The following is a 21,651-nucleotide window of genomic DNA, read 5'->3' on the forward strand; positions in this document are numbered from 1 at the left end:
CACATAATGGACCCAAATGTGCTGATCTACTCTATCATCCTTTTGTAGTGTTGGCAGGTAACATCCATTTGGTATTTATTTGTATTATTCCTTTCTATCTAATTACTGTTTCAACTTCCCTGAAACATCCTCCTCTCTCAGCCAGCATCAATCTTCCTATGACACCACTGTCAGTGAAATTTTTGTGCAGTCTGCACCAAATCTGCCAGTGGTGGTAATATCAATATTAAACCACCCTCTGCTACGGTACAGAATTCTGCAAATAAGCATAAAGTTTCTTCTCTTTTCTGTTAAAGGGCACAGTTTGATCCCTGGCAGTGGACTGATGAGCCTACAGGCTTGCTGTACACCTGCACAAAAACACCCCTGGTGTTGCTGTGGGAGTGTGGGAGAATGACATGCTTCCCTACTGCTCCCTGGTCCCAACCTCAGAAATACATTTCCACCTCCAAAGGGCCCACTTGATGGGTTAAACAGTGGAATAAATTGCCTAGAGAGGTTGTGGAATCTCCATCTCTGGAGAAATTTAAGAGTAGGTTAGATAAATGTCTATCAGGGATGGTCTAGACAGTATTTGGTCCTCCCATGAGGGCAGGGGACTGGACTCGACCTCTCGAGGTCCCTTCCCGTCCTAGAATCTATGAGGAAGTGGGTCATAGGTGTAAGGAAACTTCTGAAACCCACTAGTGGGCTGAGAGGGGCTGTAGAGCTGCTCTGTTCCTGCTGTGTAAAATCCAAGGGTGGGGCTGGGATTTCAAAGGGTGCTTAGATGCATGGGCCATACATGCTGGAATTGAGGGTGCTGCCACACCCCCGGGGGTTGAAGTAGTTTCCATTATATGCAGGGTTTACCGTTTGGTTCAATGGCTCTCAGCAGCCCCACTGTCAACCTGTGGAACTCCTTGCCAGAGGATGTTGTGAAGGCCAGGACTATAACAGGGTTAAAAAAAGAACTAGATCCATTCCTGGCGGATACATGGCTAGTGGCCAGGCTGGTGTCCCTGGCCCCGGTGTGCCAGGAGCTGGGGAGGGCGGCAGGGGATGGGTCACTGGGTGATTCCCTGCTCCGTTCATCCCCTCGGGGCGCCGGGCACTGGCCTCGGGCGGACCGGACACGGGGCTGGCGGACCCTGGGGCGGACCCGGTCTGGCTGGTCTCTGTGCAAACTGCGGCCGCGGGGGAATCGAAACCCGCAGGCCCGGGCGGGTCGGGGCCCCGCTCCGCGGGTGGCGGGTGGCGGGTGGCGGGCTCCCCGGGCCGGGCGCTGGGCGGGACCCGCGGGCTGCACCTGCCGGCGGGGCGGGGAGCCGGGGCGGGGCCGCCCCCAGGCCGAGGCGCTTTTGGTTCCGCTTTGCCCGGCCCCGAGCGGGGCTGGCTCGGCTGCTGCCGCCGCGGGCCTGGAGGAGCCGCCGCCGGGGTAAGAGACCGGGCCCGGGCCGGCCGCGCGGCGGGGGAGGATCCTGGGGGGGACCCGGCCGCGCCCGGAAACTGGCCGCGCCTCCGTCCCAGCCAGCCAGGGGGGGCCCTGCCCCGTGTGGGGGACCCCAGCACCGCCCCCCGTTCCCTGTCCCCCCAGCTCCCTTCCACAGACACCCCCAGCCAGCCATGGGGGGCCCTGCCCCGTGTGGGGGACCCCAGCACCGCCCCCCGTTCCCTGTCCCCCCAGCTCCCTTCCACAGCCACCCCCAGCCAGCCATGGGGGGCCCTGCCCCGTGTGGGGGACCCCAGCACCGCCCCCCGTTCCCTGTCCCCCCAGCTCCCTTCCACAGACACCCCCAGCCAGCCATGGGGCCCTGCCCCGTGTGGGGGACCCCAGCACTGCCCCCCGTTCCCTGTCCCCCCAACTCCCTTCCACAGCCACCCCCAGCCAGCCATGGGGGGCCTGCCCTGTGTGGGGGACCCCAGCACCGCCCCCCGTTCCCTGTCCCCCCAGCTCCCTTCCACAGCCACCCCCAGCCAGCCATGGGGGGCCTGCCCTGTGTGGGGGACCCCAGCACCGCCCCCCGTTCCCTGTCCCCCCAGCTCCCTTCCACAGCCACCCCCAGCCAGCCATGGGGGGCCTGCCCCGTGTGGGGGACCCCAGCACCGCCCCCCGTTCCCTGTCCCCCCAGCTCCCTTCCACAGACACCCCCAGCCAGCCATGGGGGCCCTGCCCTGTGTGGGGGACCCCAGCACCGCCCCCTGTTCCCTGTCCCCCCAGCTCCTTTCCACAGACACCCCCAGCCAGCCACGGGGCTCTGCCCTGTGTGGGGGACCCCAGCACTGCCCCCCGTTCCCTGTCCCCCCAGCTCCCTTCCACAGACACCCCCAGCCAGCCATGGGGCCCTGCCCTGTGTGGGGGACCCCAGCACTGCCCCCCATTCCCTGTCCCCCCAGCTCCCTTCCACAGCCACCCCCAGCCAGCCATGGGGCCCTGCCCCGTGTGGGGGACCCCAGCACCGCCCCCGTTCCCTGTCCCCCCAACTCCCTTCCACAGCCACCCCCAGCCAGCCATGGGGGGCCCTGCCCCGTGTGGGGGACCCCAGCACCGCCCCCCGTTCCCTGTCCCCCCAGCTCCCTTCCACAGCCACCCCCAGCCAGCCATGGGGGGCCCTGCCCCGTGTGGGGGACCCCAGCACCGCCCCCCGTTCCCTGTCCCCCCAGCTCCCTTCCACAGCCACCCCCAGCCAGCCTTGGGGGGCCCTGCCCCGTGTGGGGGACCCCAGCACCGCCCCCCGTTCCCTGTCCCCCCAGCTCCCTTCCACAGCCACCCCCAGCCAGCCATGGGGGGCCTGCCCTGTGTGGGGGACCCCAGCACCGCCCCCCGTTCCCTGTCCCCCCAGCTCCCTTCCACAGACACCCCCAGCCAGCCATGGGGCCCTGCCCCGTGTGGGGGACCCCAGCACCGCCCCCGTTCCCTGTCCCCCCAACTCCCTTCCACAGACACCCCCAGCCAGCCATGGGGGGCCCTGCCCCGTGTGGGGGACCCCAGCACCGCCCCCCGTTCCCTGTCCCCCCAGCTCCCTTCCACAGCCACCCCCAGCCAGCCTTGGGGGGCCCTGCCCCGTGTGGGGGACCCCAGCACCGCCCCCCGTTCCCTGTCCCCCCAGCTCCCTTCCACAGCCACCCCCAGCCAGCCATGGGGGGCCTGCCCTGTGTGGGGGACCCCAGCACCGCCCCCCGTTCCCTGTCCCCCCAGCTCCCTTCCACAGACACCCCCAGCCAGCCATGGGGCCCTGCCCCGTGTGGGGGACCCCAGCACCGCCCCCGTTCCCTGTCCCCCCAGCTCCCTTCCACAGACACCCCCAGCCAGCCATGGGGCCCTGCCCCGTGTGGGGGACCCCAGCACCGCCCCCCGTTCCCTGTCCCCCCAGCTCCCTTCCACAGACACCCCCAGCCAGCCATGGGGGGCCCTGGCCCGTGTGGGGGACCCCAGCACCGCCCCCCGTTCCCTGTCCCCCCAGCTCCCTTCCACAGACACCCCCAGCCAGCCATGGGGCCCTGCCCCGTGTGGGGGACCCCAGCACCGCCCCCCGTTCCCTGTCCCCCCAACTCCCTTCCACAGCCACCCCCAGCCAGCCATGGGGCCCTGCCCTGTGTGGGGGACCCCAGCACCGCCCCCTGTTCCCTGTCCCCCCAGCTCCTTTCCACAGACACCCCCAGCCAGCCACGGGGCTCTGCCCTGTGTGGGGGACCCCAGCACTGCCCCCCGTTCCCTGTCCCCCCAGCTCCCTTCCACAGACACCCCCAGCCAGCCTTGGGGGGCCCTGCCCCGTGTGGGGGACCCCAGCACCGCCCCCCGTTCCCTGTCCCCCCAGCTCCTTTCCACAGCCACCCCCAGCCAGCCATGGGGCCCTCAGCACCGCCCCCCGTTCCCTGTCCCCCCAGCTCCCTTCCACAGACACCCCCAGCCAGCCATGGGGGCCCTGCCCTGTGTGGGGCACCCCAGCACCGCCCCCTGTACCCCCAGCTCCCTTCCACAGCCACCCCCAGCCAGCCACGGGGCCCTGCCCTGTGTGGGGGACCCCAGCACTCCCCCCCGTTCCCTGTACCCCCAGCTCCCTTCCACAGCCACCCCCAGCCAGCCATGGGGGCCCTGCCCTGTGTGGGGGACCCCAGCATCGCCCCCCGTTCCCTGTCCCCCCAGCTCCCTTCCACAGACACCCCCAGCCAGCCATGGGGGCCCTGCCCTGTGTGGGGCACCCCAGCACCGCCCCCTGTACCCCCAGCTCCCTTCCACAGCCACCCCCAGCCAGCCACGGGGCCCTGCCCTGTGTGGGGGACCCCAGCACTCCCCCCCGTTCCCTGTACCCCCAGCTCCCTTCCACAGACACCCCCAGCCAGCCAGGGGGGGCCCTGCCCCGTGTGGGGGACCCCAGCACCGCCCCCCGTTCCCTGTCCCCCCAGCTCCCTTCCACAGCCACCCCCAGCCAGCCTTGGGGGGCCCTGCCCCGTGTGGGGGACCCCAGCACCGCCCCCCGTTCCCTGTCCCCCCAGCTCCCTTCCACAGCCACCCCCAGCCAGCCATGGGGGGCCTGCCCTGTGTGGGGGACCCCAGCACCGCCCCCCGTTCCCTGTCCCCCCAGCTCCCTTCCACAGACACCCCCAGCCAGCCATGGGGCCCTGCCCCGTGTGGGGGACCCCAGCACCGCCCCCGTTCCCTGTCCCCCCAACTCCCTTCCACAGACACCCCCAGCCAGCCATGGGGCCCTGCCCCGTGTGGGGGACCCCAGCACCGCCCCCCGTTCCCTGTCCCCCCAGCTCCCTTCCACAGCCACCCCCAGCCAGCCATGGGGGGCCTGCCCTGTGTGGGGGACCCCAGCACCGCCCCCCGTTCCCTGTCCCCCCAGCTCCCTTCCACAGACACCCCCAGCCAGCCATGGGGCCCTGCCCCGTGTGGGGGACCCCAGCACCGCCCCCCGTTCCCTGTCCCCCCAGCTCCCTTCCACAGACACCCCCAGCCAGCCATGGGGGGCCCTGGCCCGTGTGGGGGACCCCAGCACCGCCCCCCCGTTCCCTGTCCCCCCAGCTCCCTTCCACAGACACCCCCAGCCAGCCATGGGGCCCTGCCCCGTGTGGGGGACCCCAGCACCGCCCCCCGTTCCCTGTCCCCCCAACTCCCTTCCACAGCCACCCCCAGCCAGCCATGGGGCCCTGCCCTGTGTGGGGGACCCCAGCACCGCCCCCTGTTCCCTGTCCCCCCAGCTCCTTTCCACAGACACCCCCAGCCAGCCACGGGGCTCTGCCCTGTGTGGGGGACCCCAGCACTGCCCCCCGTTCCCTGTCCCCCCAGCTCCCTTCCACAGACACCCCCAGCCAGCCTTGGGGGGCCCTGCCCCGTGTGGGGGACCCCAGCACCGCCCCCCGTTCCCTGTCCCCCCAGCTCCTTTCCACAGCCACCCCCAGCCAGCCATGGGGCCCTCAGCACCGCCCCCCGTTCCCTGTCCCCCCAGCTCCCTTCCACAGACACCCCCAGCCAGCCATGGGGGCCCTGCCCTGTGTGGGGCACCCCAGCACCGCCCCCTGTACCCCCAGCTCCCTTCCACAGCCACCCCCAGCCAGCCACGGGGCCCTGCCCTGTGTGGGGGACCCCAGCACTCCCCCCCGTTCCCTGTACCCCCAGCTCCCTTCCACAGCCACCCCCAGCCAGCCATGGGGGCCCTGCCCTGTGTGGGGGACCCCAGCATCGCCCCCCGTTCCCTGTCCCCCCAGCTCCCTTCCACAGACACCCCCAGCCAGCCATGGGGGCCCTGCCCTGTGTGGGGCACCCCAGCACCGCCCCCTGTACCCCCAGCTCCCTTCCACAGCCACCCCCAGCCAGCCACGGGGCCCTGCCCTGTGTGGGGGACCCCAGCACTCCCCCCCGTTCCCTGTACCCCCAGCTCCCTTCCACAGACACCCCCAGCCAGCCATGGGGCCCTGCCCTGTGTGGGGGACCCCAGCACCGCCCCCCGTTCCCTGTCCCCCCAGCTCCCTTCCACAGCCACCCCCAGCCAGCCACGGGGCCCTGCCCTGTGTGGGGGACCCCAGCACTGCCCCCCGTTCCCTGTCCCCCCAGCTCCCTTCCACAGACACCCCCAGCCAGCCATGGGGCCCTGCCCCGTGTGGGGGACCCCAGCACCGCCCCCGTTCCCTGTCCCCCCAACTCCCTTCCACAGACACCCCCAGCCAGCCATGGGGCCCTGCCCCGTGTGGGGGACCCCAGCACCGCCCCCCGTTCCCTGTCCCCCCAGCTCCCTTCCACAGCCACCCCCAGCCAGCCATGGGGGGCCTGCCCTGTGTGGGGGACCCCAGCACCGCCCCCCGTTCCCTGTCCCCCCAGCTCCCTTCCACAGACACCCCCAGCCAGCCATGGGGCCCTGCCCCGTGTGGGGGACCCCAGCACCGCCCCCCGTTCCCTGTCCCCCCAGCTCCCTTCCACAGACACCCCCAGCCAGCCATGGGGGGCCCTGGCCCGTGTGGGGGACCCCAGCACCGCCCCCCGTTCCCTGTCCCCCCAGCTCCCTTCCACAGACACCCCCAGCCAGCCATGGGGCCCTGCCCCGTGTGGGGGACCCCAGCACCGCCCCCCGTTCCCTGTCCCCCCAACTCCCTTCCACAGCCACCCCCAGCCAGCCATGGGGCCCTGCCCTGTGTGGGGGACCCCAGCACCGCCCCCTGTTCCCTGTCCCCCCAGCTCCTTTCCACAGACACCCCCAGCCAGCCACGGGGCTCTGCCCTGTGTGGGGGACCCCAGCACTGCCCCCCGTTCCCTGTCCCCCCAGCTCCCTTCCACAGACACCCCCAGCCAGCCTTGGGGGGCCCTGCCCCGTGTGGGGGACCCCAGCACCGCCCCCCGTTCCCTGTCCCCCCAGCTCCTTTCCACAGCCACCCCCAGCCAGCCATGGGGCCCTCAGCACCGCCCCCCGTTCCCTGTCCCCCCAGCTCCCTTCCACAGACACCCCCAGCCAGCCATGGGGGCCCTGCCCTGTGTGGGGCACCCCAGCACCGCCCCCTGTACCCCCAGCTCCCTTCCACAGCCACCCCCAGCCAGCCACGGGGCCCTGCCCTGTGTGGGGGACCCCAGCACTCCCCCCCGTTCCCTGTACCCCCAGCTCCCTTCCACAGCCACCCCCAGCCAGCCATGGGGGCCCTGCCCTGTGTGGGGGACCCCAGCATCGCCCCCCGTTCCCTGTCCCCCCAGCTCCCTTCCACAGCCACCCCCAGCCAGCCATGGGGGCCCTGCCCCATGTTGGGGACCCCAGCACTGTCCCCCCAGCTCCTTTCCACAGACACCCCCAGCCAGCCTTGGGGGGCCCTGCCCCGTGTGGGGGACCCCAGCACTGTCCCCCCAGCTCCTTTCCACAGACACCCCCAGCCAGCCATGGGGGCCCTGCCCTGTGTGGGGGACCCCAGCACTGCCCCCTGTTACATGTACCTCCAGTCCCTTCTGCAGACACCCCCAGCCAGCCAGCCAGGGGGGCCCTGCCCTGTGTGGGGGACCCTAGCACTACCCTGTTCCCTGTACCCCCAACTCCCTTCCACAGACACCCCCAGCCAGCCATGGGGGCCCTGCCCCGTGTGGGGGACCCCAGCACTGCCCCCTGTTCCCTGTACCCCCAGTTCCCTTCCACAGACACCCCCAGCCAGCCACGGGGGCCCTGCCCCGTGTGGGGGACCCCATCACCCAGAACTGTACTCCCAGCTCCCTTCTACAGACATGCCAAGGCCCAGCCACCCCCTGCCCTGTGTCCAGAGCTAGCCATGGAGGAACCTTGCCCCCACACCCTCCCCAATACTTGTAACTTGCTCCCCTTGTCCTGGCACCTCCTGCCTCCAATACACTGGTGTCCTGTTCCCCAGGCACAGAGCCAGCAGTGGGGGATCCCTGCCAGATAAATCCAAATCTGTTACCTCCTCCCCTCACCCCATAGAGCCTGTAGGAAATGACATAGCTCTATTTGAAAACACTGAAACTGGCTCCTAATGAAGCAGGAAACCGATGAGCCCTGTCAGCAAGAAACATGTCACGAATAAAAGGGCTGAGCTTGAAAAATCTCATGCAACCCCCCCCACCCCACCCCATAGGCGCCTGTGAAAAGGGGTCCTGCTCCTTCCTAGCCACTGGTGCAAGCTCACAAACACCACAGTGGAACAGAGGAGCGAATGGCACAGGTGCTGGTGCGGCCTACAGGACTGTACTATTGCAAATGGCGGGGCAGACGTTCAGTACTAACCAGGCAAGCGAATGGCAGCGTGTTTAGTAGGCACTGCAGAGGTGAGAATGGCACCCTTGGATGTCTAGAGCTGTGTCATCCCTGCCAAACCAGCCTGTAGCTCAAACCCCTTTGCTGCCCATCCCGAGGAAACCCCGTGTGACTGAGAGAATTGAACAGAAATCATGGTAGAAGTTCCCAAACCCAGACACAATCTCCCTCTTGGGGAAGCAGTGTTGCCTCCTATGGGGCTTCTGCTGTACCGATTGGAGGCCAGTAATCTATAGATTCCAAGGCCAGAAGGGAACACCGTGACCATCTGGTCTGATCTCCTGCATAACGCAGGGCAGAGACCTGCCCCACAATAATTCCTAGAGCAGATCTTCTAGAAAAATATCCAGTCTCTGTTTAAAAATGGTCAGTGATGAAGAATCCACACCAACCTTTGCTAAATTGTTCCAGTGGCGAATTATCCTCTCTGTTAACAACACACACCTTATTTCCAGGCTGAGTTTGTCTAGCTTCAACTTCCAGCCATTGGATCATGTTAGACCTTTGTCTGCTAGATGGAAGAGCCCATTATCAAATTTCTGTTCCAGTGTAAGTTCTTCTAGACGGTAATCGAGTCACCCCTCAACCTGCTCTTCGTTAAGCTGAATAATGAGCTGCTTGAGTCTGTCATTGTAAGGCAGCATTTCCAGTCTTTTAATTATTCTCGTGGCTCTTCTCTGAACCCTCTCCAGTTTATCAATGTCCTTGAATTGTGGGCATCAAACCTGGATACAGTATTCCAGCAGCAGTCCAGCATGATGCCTCCCCAGATATTTTTCAGTTACTGCTCTCCAGCATATAGTCCCCCATCCTGTTAGAATGGCCTACGTTCTTTGTTTCCAGATGGATGCATTTCCATTTATCTGTATTAAAACGCATTGTTTGCTTTCACCCAGTTGGCCAAGCGATCTAAATCAGTGATTTACCCACTTCATTATTTACCACTCTCCCAATTTTTGGTAAATAACTTAATCAGTGATTATCTTTTGTTTTCTTCCAGGTCATTGATAAAAATGTTAAATAGCTTAGGGCAGAAAATCAGTCTCTGTAGGACCCCATGGGAGTCCGGGGCTTTGGAGCTGTGCTCTGGCTCCGCTCCAGCTCCAGGCAAAAACCTGCAGCTCCACTGCTCCGGAGCTGCTCCGCTCCAAAGCCCTGCGGGAAACACACCTGCTTGATAATGATTCAGTTTACATTCACATTTTGAAATCTACCAGTTAACCAGTTTTTAATCCATGTGATGTGCTGTGTTAATTTTATAGTTAGATTTTTTTAATCAAAATGTCATGTGATACCAAGCCAAACACCTTGCAGAAGTCTACGTATACTACGTTAACACTGTTACCTTTATCTACCAAACTTGTCATCTTGTCAAAAAAAAAAATACCAAGTTAGTTTGACAGGATCTATTTTCTAAACCCCTAGTGACTGGCATTAATTACATTACCTCCTTTAAATCTTTATTAATTGAGTCCCATATCAGCAGCTCCATTATCTTGCCCAGGATCTATGTGAGATTGACAAGCCTGTAATTAGCCAAGTCATCCCATTTACTGTTTTTAAAAATGGCACAACATTAGCTTTCTTCCAGTCTTCTGGAACTTCCCTGGTGCTCCAAGACTTACTGAAAATCATCATTAACAGTCCAGAGAGCTCCTCAGCAGCTCTTTTAAAACTCTTGGGAGTAAGTCATCTGGACCTGCTGATTTAAAAATCTCTGATTTTAGTAGATTCTGTTTAACATCCTCCAGAGATATTACTGGAATGAAAAGTGTTATCATCACTCTAGGAAGAGACTGCACCATTTGTCGTCGTCCCCTCCCCCCCAAATACAGAACAGAAATATTTATCCAACACTTCTGCCTTTTCTGCATTATTACTGAGTTTTACTGTTTCCATCTAGCAATTGACCAATACCATTGTCAGGATTCTTTTTGCTAATATATTTTAAAAAACTTCTTACTATCCTTAACTCTGCTGGCCATAGATTTCTCCTTGTGCTTCCCTTATGGATTTTCTACAGTTCCTTAGTTCTAATTTATATACATTACCATCAGCTTCCCCTTTCTTCCATTTATTATTTTCTAGAGCTGCCTTCACTAACTCCACCCCAGGTTGCTGCTTTTAACAAGCAAAGCCTTCCTGCCCCTTTGGCCTAGCATTTGCATGCAGCATCACTAGTGATGCACTTGTCTGTTGTGATAGGCAGCAAGTTGTCAGTCCTTTGGGCCTTTGGAAATGATACTCGTTTATCAGCTTCCAGCACCATCCTTCAAATGTGTTTTGTTCTTTGATCAAGGAGTTGCTCTTTTCTTGTTTGTAAAGTGCCATGCATGCACATGGTGCTGTATAAATAATAATAGTTACACAGTCAGTGCGGCTTCTTCCCAGCACCCAGATTATCTACATACGTTATTAGACCATCTTTTTGTATCTTGCAAACCACACCAGCCCAAGCTCTCTCCCTCAGGGGTTAAGCATATAAGAGCGATTTTATACTGGGAATGAAAGTCACAGCTAAGAGTGCTGTTCTAATGTACTGCAAATCAGCAAAGGAAAGGGTTAATCTTATGCTTGGCTTTCCCTTGACATCAGCAGGGGTTTCCCAGCCCCTGTAGTCTTTTGTCCTAGTTGATGAAAAACCAGCTCTTTAATTCCTCCTCCTCATTTTTTACTCCTGGAACAGGAAAACAAAGTCCAAGTATTAATAGGGGGAAATTTGCAAGGGTAAGAGGCTGAGACCGAATTGGCCAGAGGAATCTTTAAAGCCTCTAGCTCAGCAGTTCTCAAACTCTGGGTTGTGACCCCATTTTAATGGGGTCACCAGGGCCAGCGTTACACTCGCTGGCCCCACCGCTTGGGGCTGAAGCTGGAGGGCTTGAGCCTGGGGCAGCAGGGCTCTGCCCCCCCCCAACTCAGCCCAGGGTGGGGGGGCTCAGGCTCTGGCCCCCTCCCACCTGGAGTCGCATAGTAATTTTTGTTGGCAGAAGGGGGTCATGGTGCAATGAGGTTTGAGAACCACAGCCTAGCTTTCCAAAAGACGCTGCAGAGCTAAGGGATGGGTCCTTCGTAGAAAAGCCTGGGATCAAAAATCGCAGAGTCACTGGAATCTTTCCGGTCTCAGGGCCCATGTTCTCCCCTGCAACCTTCCAAAGTGCAGGACTGCAAAAGGGTTGGGTGCTCAGTGGATGCAGTAACTCAGCAAATGGGGTCTCAGGGAGCTGCTGTGGGGAGATCCCCTTGTGATCAAACCACTGCAGCACTGTTGATTATCTTACCTCCTTACTTGAATGAAGTCCAGAGGCTTCCTTTATTCATAGATTCATAGATTATAGGACTGGAAGGGACCTCGAGAGGTCATCGAGTCCAGTCCCCTGCCCGCATGGCAGGACCAAATACTGCCTAGACCATCCCTAATAGACATTTATCTAACCTACTCTTAAATATCTCCAGAGACGGAGATTCCACAACCTCCCTAGGCAATTTGTTCCAGTGTTTAACCACCCTGACAGTTAGGAACTTTTTCCTAATGTCCAATCTAGACCTCCCTTGCTGCAGTTTAAACCCATTGTTTCTGGTTCTATCCTTAGAGGCTAAGGTGAACAAGTTCTCTCCCTCCTCCTTATGACACCCTTTTATATACCTGAAAACTGCTATCATGTCCCCTCTCAGTCTTCTCTTTTCCAAACTAAACAAACCCAATTCTTTCAGCCTTCCTTCATAGGTCATGTTCTCAAGACCTTTAATCATTCTTGTTGCTCTTCTTTGGACCCTTTCCAGTTTCTCCACATCTTTTTTAAAATGCGGCGCCCAGAACTGGACACAATACTCCAGCTGAGGCCTAACCAGAGCAGAGTAGAGCGGAAGAATGACTTCTCGTGTCTTGCTCACAACACACCTGTTAATGCATCCCAGAATCATGTTTGCTTTTTTTGCAACAGCATCACACTGTTGACTCATATTTAGCTTGTGGTCCACTATAACCCCTAGATCCCTTTCTGCCGTACTCCTTCCTAGACCGTCTTTTCCCATTCTGTATGTGTGAAATTGATTTTTCCTTCCTAAGTGGAGCACTTTGCATTTGTCTTTGTTAAACTTCATCCTGTTTAACTCAGACCATTTCTCCAATTTGTCCAGATCATTTTGAATTATGACCCTGTCCTCCAAAGTAGTTGCAATCCCTCCCAGTTTGGTATCGTCCGCGAATATCCAGGAATATCCCTGCTTGCCTCCACCTGGTAAATATAAGCGGAGTTTGCTGAGACTCTGATGCTGAGCTCTCAGCAGCGCTGGTCTCTGAGGTCTGGGGACTAAAGGAGAGGTTTGGATGTGTCCGTGGGTGTTGCACCCCACATCCCCAAGTTCTTTTCTCCAGCGCGTTTCAAGCAAGAAACAAGAGTGGTTCTTTACGTCCAGCCTCTCAACCTTCTCGGTGAGTGCAATTAGTCATCCTTTAGGCCCTTTCTGTTGAGAAGAAGCCTGTCTCTCTGTCATTAAAGCAAGGCTGCCTAGACTAGAGAGCAATCCTCGCCCCTTTCTGCTGGCAGCTGACATCATGGAGGAAGCTGCATTCACATGGTCTGGTGGTAGAATATTGTTCTTTCACTTCTGCTATTTTTCTTCTTTTGTTGCAAACTCTCTTTAATAATAAGCCTGGCTGTGGGCTCATTCTGACAGCTGATTCACCAGTTTCTGATTGCAAGGGGCTGCAGTGAGCCAGGAAGAGGATCTGAGAAGTCATTTTGGTTTAAACTAAAGGGGAGAGACAAACGCTGATCTGATTTTAATTAGGCATCTGTTTAGTAAGGTTAAGTTTGGTGAGGGGTTGATGCATTCAAAAGTGAGCGCATGCGTGTGTGTGTGCCCAGTATTTTTGCTGCCAATCGGGTGAGTGATCTGCCATAGGAAAAGAACCTTGGAATTGTTACTTGTAGATTTTTGCAGTGATGCTGCCACCCCCTAGAATTCAAAAAATCATGAGTCAGACCTCCAAAACTAATGAGATTGGAAAAACCAAAACACATGGGGTTCTTTTTATTTACCTTCTGGTTTTGTAGCCATTAGCTCACGCTCGAGTCAAGTTTCTTCCCTGTAACCACTAGGGCTAGAAAAAACTTACTTTTAATTTTTTTAAATTGAAAGTTGAGATTCTGACACATTCCCATGACTCCAGGAGGTGGGGTTTCAGGAAGTACTCCAACTACTGCAATATTTGCTATTAAAAACACAAGAGTTAGCAGGACTGATTAATAAAGAGACTTTTTTCTGGAATGTTTTTTGGTTTTGGATCTAGTGAAAAATTCTCTTTCAACTATGGGCGAAACGTTCTCCCAGTTCTGGAAGGTCTCCGACCAGAAGGAGAGGGGAGGGAAATCGATTCTGCGCAGGAAATCGGCTGATGAGGATGAAGTCACCAATTATGGCACTATCAATGGAGGAGACTCTGCCGCATCCTGCATGCCCTGTGTGGGCACTGTGAGTCGGGGCTGTATCAACTGCCCAACGTGCCAGGGAACGGGAAGGATCCCCAGGGGTAGGTGGTTCTTGTGTGTGCTTGGTCAGTGGTTTCCAGCCTTTCCAGGCACTTCACCAAACAGACCTCTGCTTGTTGCGTCTCGCTCAGCTGTGCGTCCTATGGAACACCAGTCATGATGGAGCATTGCATGCTGTGACCTGCAGGCTCCATCTCTGTACTAAAGAGAGAGCCTGCAATCGGCTCCATCTTGCGTTAATCAGTGCAAGACCTGGGGCTGTTGGAAGGTATCCGTGCAGCCCCAAGTTAGCAAAGCTCAGTCTGTCTCTGTGCTTGGCCGAAGCCAACAAGGGTTATTTGAGTTAGACCCCTGCATCCCTCTGAATGGGGCAGCATTTGTAACGAGAATGCTGATGGACCCTAAACTGCAGCCTGATGTGCCCTGTTCACTACTGCACCCAGTGCGATGCATCTCTTCTGACCTGCGCCTCTTATCTTCTGTCTTTCAGAGCAGGAGAAGCAGTTGGTGGCTCTGATTCCATACGGTGACCAGAGGCTGAAGCCCAGACGAACGTAAAGTCCTGTTTCTCCCTTGTTCTTTTAATGCTCTGGCTGCGTTTAAATGGGTGCAGCTGGGGGGCGCAGCATTACAGGAGGAATCTGTTTGCAGAGGTTCATTTAAAAGCTTCGTTGCTCGTTGGGCCCCGAGCTGCAGTGGGTTTGATGCCTGCAGGGCATCTGTTCTGTGTTGGCAGTGGGCTGTAGTAGCACTTCTTGATGCAGGAGGGACTGTGGGCTGGGATTCTGGCCTAGTTCTGTTTGAAAAGGGCCATGTGGGACTGCTGACTTCCAGCAGTGACAAGCAGCATGTTTCTGGGTCTGAAACCCACCCCCTCCTGGCCCCAACGTGAATGTGCTGCCACTACTGCACAATCCCTTTGCAGGCCCTCATGTCTTGGTGCTTACTGTGTCTGAGCTGGCACTCATGCCACCCTGTGCTTGTCCAACCCTGTAGAGTCAGGGCTGCAGGACAGGGCTGGACCAGGTGAGTTATGATCCTTTGATGCTGTCTTGCAGGAAGCTCTATGTGTCCCTTGCCGTGACGATTTGCCTGCTGATGTCATCTCTCATCATATTCTTCCTGTTCCCTCGCTCCATTGCTGTGCAGCCCGCAGGGCTGAATGCCTCCTCCATTGCCTTTAATTCCACCGTTCTCAGTATCAATCTCAACATGACAGTGAGTTCTCAGTGCAGCGCGTACGGTGACATTGAGCTCATATCTCATTCTCAGTCCATAGCTTGGCTCACTTCTAAGCCTTGAGGATAGCGCGGCAGGTCAGTAGTGAGCTCGGTGGCAGAGCTGTGTGCACATAGTGGGACAGCAGGCAAGACTGGAGTGGCCCGTCAGAAATGAGGCATGTTGGAGCAGTGTGTGATGGAGCAGGAGGTGCTGCTGGGTGGAAGTGAGCTACGTAACAAATGTTGGGAATTTTGTCGCTGTGTGTTGCATCTTTCCTCCGCTTTCAGCCCAGCCATGACAGCGGCACAGGGAGCAGAGCGGGGGCAAGTGATCCCCAGAGCAGCTCTGGGGCAGGTGAGCAGCTTTGCTCCTGTAAAGAGCTAGTGATTCTCACCCAAATGCGATGTTGGGTGTTTCCTTGGGACACTCCTCAGCAGAGGGGAATTGCCACGGCTCAGCTGCCAGTGTCTGAGGACTGGCGTTTGCAGGGGTGTGCTGCTGCAAGGTCACTGCATGGAAATCCAGCACACGCGTTACCCTCGCTGTGTGAGGGCTTCGGGCTGAGTTTGTCTCTCTCCTTAGAACGTGTTGAATGTAACCAACAACAACTTCTACCCAGTCACTGTCACCCAACTGGACATTGAGGTCTTACACCTGTCCGTGGTGATAGGGAAAACCACCAAGAAGTACCTGCTGAATATCGGCCCTTTGCACAGCAGCCAGGTGGGTGCTGCTGCCTCTTGCTGCCCTATCGAAATGTCTGGCCCCCTTTGGGTGGGGAGAAATAGTGGTCCCCTTCTCTGTCGCCTTGTAGTTCTATTGCCCCAGGGGCAGAGCGTCCCTTCACTGCCTCCTCCCCCCCCCCCCCATTCCTGTCTTTCCAGGTGCCCATTCACTTGCTGGCCCAGGGCAGTACTTAGCAAACACGGGAGGCAAAAGACCGAATGCTGAGGTCTCATATGGGTGTTTCCTGCACCGGTTCATGCTGCGTATTGTAACTCTGTCGAGATCTGCCATGTTGTAACTTGGTCCCAACACAATGTGGATTGGATTTTAAATACTGGCTCTGAGCTGTGTGGAATTGATGGGATCATCTTTAATTCTGTCTGTGCTCGGCTCACTGGGCTGCACCTGTACATGGTTACTGTAATCTCTCTAAATCTCCAACTAACTCGTCTGTTTTACTTGCAGATCTATTATGCAGTCTCCAGTATTATACGGGACTATAATACCTAGTAAGTATTTCTCAGAGACTTACTTTCCTGGCTGGTAAGTAGCATTAATGTTTCTGGGCTTTTCTCAAGGGGCAGTCTAGCATAAATTTATAACTTGGGCGGTAGCCTCATTCTAGCTGACCCTGCAGTGCAGCTGAGAATGTGTCCCTTTGATTTTCCTGTATGTAATCATGTTGGGACAGAAACCCAGCATGTCCATTTTACATTCCTTTCTAGTTCTTCTGCATTAAATGTTTTCCCAGCCTGCAACTGACAAGACTGTATCACTTTCAAATCTAATTACCCCCCCCCCCCACAGATTAATAAATCTCGTTTGGAAATGCCTGATACAAATTAGTCCATCTGTGTGCAGTTAAGTGTATTTACCACCCCCAATCTCTGTGAATGAGCAGTTTGCTGATTCTCCACAGGCATCTTGTGCGATCTGTTTCCTGCTCTGCCCATGGTGGGGAGATGTCAGGTGTTGCTGGAATGTGAATTCTCCCATCTTGTTCTGCTTGATGCATTTGCAGGAAGGGTGTCAGGTCTACACTACAAACTTCTGTTGAGGTTGTGATCTCTGACCAAATTAGCTGCGTCAGTAAAAGCCCCTAATGTAGATGCAGATATACTGGCAAAATGGCACTTTCACCAGAATAGCTTATATTGCTCAAGGAGGAGACGGGGGCATGGCTGGAATAAGTTTTGTCAGCTAAAGGTTTAAAGGAATAAGGTTTGCCAGTATAAGCAGTCTCCATACAAGGAGTGCTTTGCCAAGTAAGCCGATCGGTCCAGCCACATAGACAAAGTCTTCCAAGTGTAGACCTGATCGGAGAAGCACTTCGGAGAAGCTTGCGCTCTCTCCGCAGGCCTGGGTTGCTCTGTGGTGCAGGACGGGTCTTGTGTGATGAAAACATTGTACTGCAAAATTAAGTCTCTATTTTCTGTCTCCTAAGCAACATCTGCACCTGGATCAAAATCAAAGTCCACAACGTTCTACTGCACATACAGTAAGTGGCATTTGGTTAAAAGCGAATCACTCACTGTTGATCTGCGTGGTCCCAAACATTCCTCACTGAAGCGATCTGGATTTCTCTTTGTATTAGTGTTTTCAGAGACCAAGACTGTTCAAAGTTGTAATTAGTCTTTCCCCAGGTAGGTTTGCAACTGCTGGCGTGGGTGTGTCACAGTTATTTGAGTTTCAAGGGGAAAGTCACCCAAGCTATTGGTGCAGAGGAGCATGCCTGGACTTCAGCCCCAGGGAGCTCCAGCAGTGCAAACCCAGCGTGTTGGTGAGGTGACTTGTACAGTGGTACGGTTTCTGCCTGCATTGGGAACAGCTCTACCTGTGTCTGGGGTGAATGGTGCAGGAGGAGAATGAGCTTGGCCTGTTCCCCAAAGGATAGATCCTGTACATCCCCCATGTTGGGGCAGAGTGACTCAGACTCGTGCTTGAGGTCTTCAGCATTTGAACAACGACCCCAGCTGCTCAGATGGCTGAGACACCAGGGTGTGAAGGAACAAAGCACATTCTCTCTTCTGCAGACATCCTGCCCTGGCCCCATCTTCTGCAGACAGCCTGGCTGCAGAGGAGGTCCTGGCCAGGAAGATGGCCTGAAGGCATTGCACTCAGCTTGACTGCACGTGAATTGTGCTGTATTTTGAATGAGCCAGTGAGAGCAGCCCACACCAGGCAAACCAAGAAAGCTTTGCCTCCTCCTCCTGCGGAGGTGGGAGTGAGTGTGGGCCCACACAATCCTTCCCAGGGGTTGGTCAGTAACATGACCCAGAAACTGACCTGCCATTGACAGCAGTTTTCTGTCTGGCGGCCAATGGAGCAGTGACGACAAACCCATTTCCAACGCTGTTCTTGAACCATGGCTTAGAGTGCGGCTCTCAGCTGCGGCCCATGTGACATCCTCGGGGCCATACAGGTAGTATTGGATACGGCCCACATAACACATTGTGGGCTGCATATGCAGCCCGCAATGGTAAATAAGTTGAGAACCACTGGCTCAGACATAGTGCGGCCAAGTCCTTGTGGTACATTCTAGGATGAGAATGGTTTGGCCCGTCTGCTCTAGCAGTTAAACAATCTGTATCCCCTCTGTACTGAGACCTGGTGTTGACGGGGCTGTGTATCAAGTAGGATGGTGTGAATATCTGCAGTGGCGCTGGGCCGAGCGGCTACAGCTCCTGCAGTCACACCATCTATCTGCTGGCCATCATTGTCACACGCAGGAGGCAGAAGGTGACCTTTGCTGCCTCTCTTCTGTGTTGTGCCACTTCCCAGTGGTGTTAGCCCTGTGGTGCATGGTAGGGTACAAACTGTTCTTTGCTGTAACACTGAAAACAGAATGGGAAGGTATGTGCTGCTGTCGCGCTACGTTGTCGCTTCGACTACACAAGTGCTTGGTTTGTTTGGCATGACCTTTAAGGAGCAGGCAGAGGTGCAGAGGCTGTAGAAGTGTATGGGTCCAGCTTTAAAGGCTGTGTTAGAAGAACATTGCAGATTGCTGATAGGGGATCGCTTAAATGCTGCCTTAAAAATTAATGTGGTCTGAGGGAGCCCCCTACAAATGTGTGAAACGGGGCAGCTCGGCTTGGACTTGTGGTATGAGTGGTTTGGCGCTGCAGAGTAAGAAAGACGAAAATTGTGCAAGTGGTTGGGAAAGGCCACAATGGAACTTTAAGGAAAAGTGAAATCCCAGCAGAAGATCCAGCTTGGTGCTTTCAAATCTCTTTATAGTTCAAGTAAAATGGATTATTGTGTGTTGCAGGGGCACCCTAACCTGCTCGTACCTGTGCCACTCGGAGCAGCTGGCTTTTGAGAGCTACAAGTATGTGGACTGTAGAGGGAATGCGACGCTGCCTCACCCGCTGTACCACCGCCCACCATGATGGGGTCACTGGACGGTGACATTCTTCTGTCGCAAAGGCAAGTTGTACCAGGGACACAGCAACTCCAGGGGCTTCTCGTCCAAGCCACTGATTTTAAACAGGACGTTTGGCTCTCCCTTGGGAGGAGACGTTCAGTCTGCTGCTGTTTCCTGGTTACAGACTGAAAGAATTTCATGAACTTGGAACACGCTGCTCTGAGTTTGCAATTCCCCTTTGTATCCTGTATGGGGGTTGGCATCAGCAGAGTGTGCACACTGTATAGGGAAATTGCTGTATTAACTGATTAAGAGAACTCTGCTAGGTTGTTAGCTGCCTTGTCCTGTGCAGTATTTCACTATTGCACTAGGGGAGGCATTGCCTGTTGGTCCAATCAGCTCTCCTGCCAAATAACATTTTTGTGCCTGTGCCCTGTGGTGTGGGCGCTCTTGGCTGGAGAGCATCCCCTAGTGATTCTTGGATAGCAATCACACCCCGGCTCTGCGAAGCAGGGAGAAACCCAACTGCACTGACATCTAAGAACCTCTGGCTCTTAAATAACAAGCACTGAATAATGGGCTAAAACTCTGCCTGGTTTGCACCGAGAGGGGTAAGGGTGGTGTAGTGGATGTTGGGCCAAGTTCCTCTACGAGGGAGGCTGGGTAAGTATGTTCAGTCCCTGACTTCTCCTAATCCTATCAGAGGGATTGTCTCGCATGAAGGGTTGTGCAGTCCAGCTCGATGCAGCGGCCACGGTCTATCTTGTACCCAAAGTGATCAAACTCTGCTGCATCCTTGCAGCATGGAGGCGGGGAGGAGAGGGATTGCTACTTCCCAGATGGCAGAGGAAGGTGAGGGGCCCATCATGCATTCTCCACACAGCACATGCCATTTTCTGGGGCACTCCCTTGTGGGCTCCTGTATTAAGGAGTTTAACTTTAATGAGTGGCAGGAGTCTTACTTGGATAAGAAAAGCTCTGTTCATGCAAATGCCAGGAAACAACAGTTGCCGTTTATACCTATTTGTAGCATTTTCTATGAGGGAAGGAGCCCTGACCACGCTTCCACCCTCTCTCCAGAGCCTTGTACGGTACAGACTCATTCTCTGTAGGAACAGCTCAGGCAGAGGATGCACACTCACGTTACTGCCTGCTAGACCCATGGGCATAAGCACCCTCCTTAGATCCCAGCGTTGCTAATGACTGGCACATTCTGCCTGGATGGATGGATGTATAGAAATTGCTGGGCATATGATCTGACCCAGAGCAGCCCAACATCGCCCTAAACGCCTCTCCAGCCAGATGGGACATGGTGGGAAAAGCAACATGCATCAGAGTAGTTGGGAGAGGAAACCTTTGTGCCTCAGCAAAGAACTAATCACCGTCCACAAGATCCCTGCTGAGTGCTACCCCAGGGGCAGAGACTCCAAGGAGCCTGCCCTTCCTAGAGGTCCCAGCAGGGCAGTGTTCTGTAGCTTGCCTTTCATCTACCTGCTCTGTGGATCCAAAGGTCCAGTCTCCAGGGCTCCCAAACTAGCACATTTCAGCAGAGGCATGTTAATCATTAAGTGTCTTTTCCTGATCGTTTATATGTTCCATTAAGGTTGCCATGGATTAATTCCCTGCCTGAGGCAGGGGCGAGGAAGCACCTTGTGTTCTGAAAGCGTCTCTTGTCTGTTGGCTCTTGTCCTTTTCCATCATCTCTCACTGTATGTTTGTATTCGCGGTGTTGTTGCACCTGCTCTGCTATTCTCTTCTCGCTGTCTCTGCCCCGGCACAGTCGTTGAGAGCTGGCTGTGCTCTGGCATGGCTGTGCCTGTGTTATATGCCTGCATCAGTCTGTTCACAAATAAAAAGGGCTTTGTAAAATCAGAGTGGTGCTTCCTCCTTATGATCTGTGCTGGGACAACTCCTGGGAATGCTGAGCGGGGACCTGATTCCCTGGGGAAATCAGTCTCCACATAGCGTTACAGTGACACCTGCTGGCCAGTGGGAGTCACTGCATATTATGGCTTAAAAAGGGAGGGGGGAGGTTTTAAATGGGAAAACCAAGGCCTCCACGAAGGTGCCTGCTGAACATCCCCTCCCAGGAGAGCAATGTCCAGGGACACCCAGGGTTTTGCAGCTACTTTCTGCCAGAGGCCTGAGGCAGGAGTTGCTCTCATCGGCTGGTTGTGCATAGCAGCATCCTACAGGGCAGTTTCTCTGTAGCTGTAAATGCAGCACACAGATCAAATTCTATTTACAGGCCTTTCTTCAGTGTCTGATCACCTCCCGTACATCAGTGCATTTTCATCACAACCCACCCCATGAGGAAGGGATGTGTGACTATTTCAGCTTTACAGATAAGGAATTGAAAGGAAAGGGACTTGTCTGAAGTCATGCAATGAGTTAACAGCAGGGCTGGGACCAGAACCTAGATCTCCTAACTCCCAGTCCTGTTCCTAAGGCACAAAACTATCCTCTGCTGCCTGATGTTTCTGTGGGTTAGAATTTGGCCTCTTAACTAGAACATTTTCAGTATCTACAATGGACTGCTGTGGGGAAAGGGTTTGTCTTCCCCTCTGTGGGTTATTAAAGTTAGTGCAATTAGGTGAGGAGGGATGGAGCCCCCACAGTCACT

General features: G+C 56.3%; 1 protein-coding gene across 2 annotated transcripts; it reads left to right on the forward strand.

The window, feature by feature from the left end:
• Window positions 1-1,306: 1,306 nt before the first annotated feature.
• TMEM106A (transmembrane protein 106A) lies at window positions 1,307-20,900 on the forward strand. Of its 2 annotated transcripts, none has more exons than XM_054014095.1 (8): window positions 1,307-1,417; window positions 13,519-13,758; window positions 14,208-14,271; window positions 14,776-14,935; window positions 15,521-15,661; window positions 16,130-16,173; window positions 17,109-17,162; window positions 18,933-20,900. In XM_054014095.1, the coding sequence occupies exons 2-8, from the start codon at window positions 13,539-13,541 to the stop codon at window positions 19,051-19,053; spliced, it is 804 nt and encodes a 267-aa protein (XP_053870070.1). In that variant the 5' UTR covers window positions 1,307-1,417; window positions 13,519-13,538; the 3' UTR covers window positions 19,054-20,900. The 2 variants fall into 2 exon arrangements, with proteins under 2 accessions (XP_053870070.1, XP_053870071.1); XM_054014096.1 differs by lacking the exon at window positions 1,307-1,417 and adding an exon at window positions 8,047-8,236.
• The last annotated feature ends 751 nt before the right edge of the window (window positions 20,901-21,651 follow it).

This window comes from Malaclemys terrapin, chromosome 25 (assembly GCF_027887155.1).
Source record: "Malaclemys terrapin pileata isolate rMalTer1 chromosome 25, rMalTer1.hap1, whole genome shotgun sequence".
NCBI classification, from domain to species: Eukaryota; Metazoa; Chordata; order Testudines; family Emydidae; genus Malaclemys; species Malaclemys terrapin.

Coding starts and splice junctions, on each gene's coding strand:
- TMEM106A (XM_054014096.1), top strand. CDS start 8,125: ATGGCACAGGTGCTGGTGCGGCCTACAGGACTGTACTATTGCAAATGG. Junction 14,936..15,520: donor GTATCAATCTCAACATGACA/GTGAGTTCTCAG, acceptor CTCTCTCCTTAG/AACGTGTTGAATGTAACCAA. Junction 17,163..18,932: donor AACGTTCTACTGCACATACA/GTAAGTGGCATT, acceptor TGTGTGTTGCAG/GGGCACCCTAACCTGCTCGT.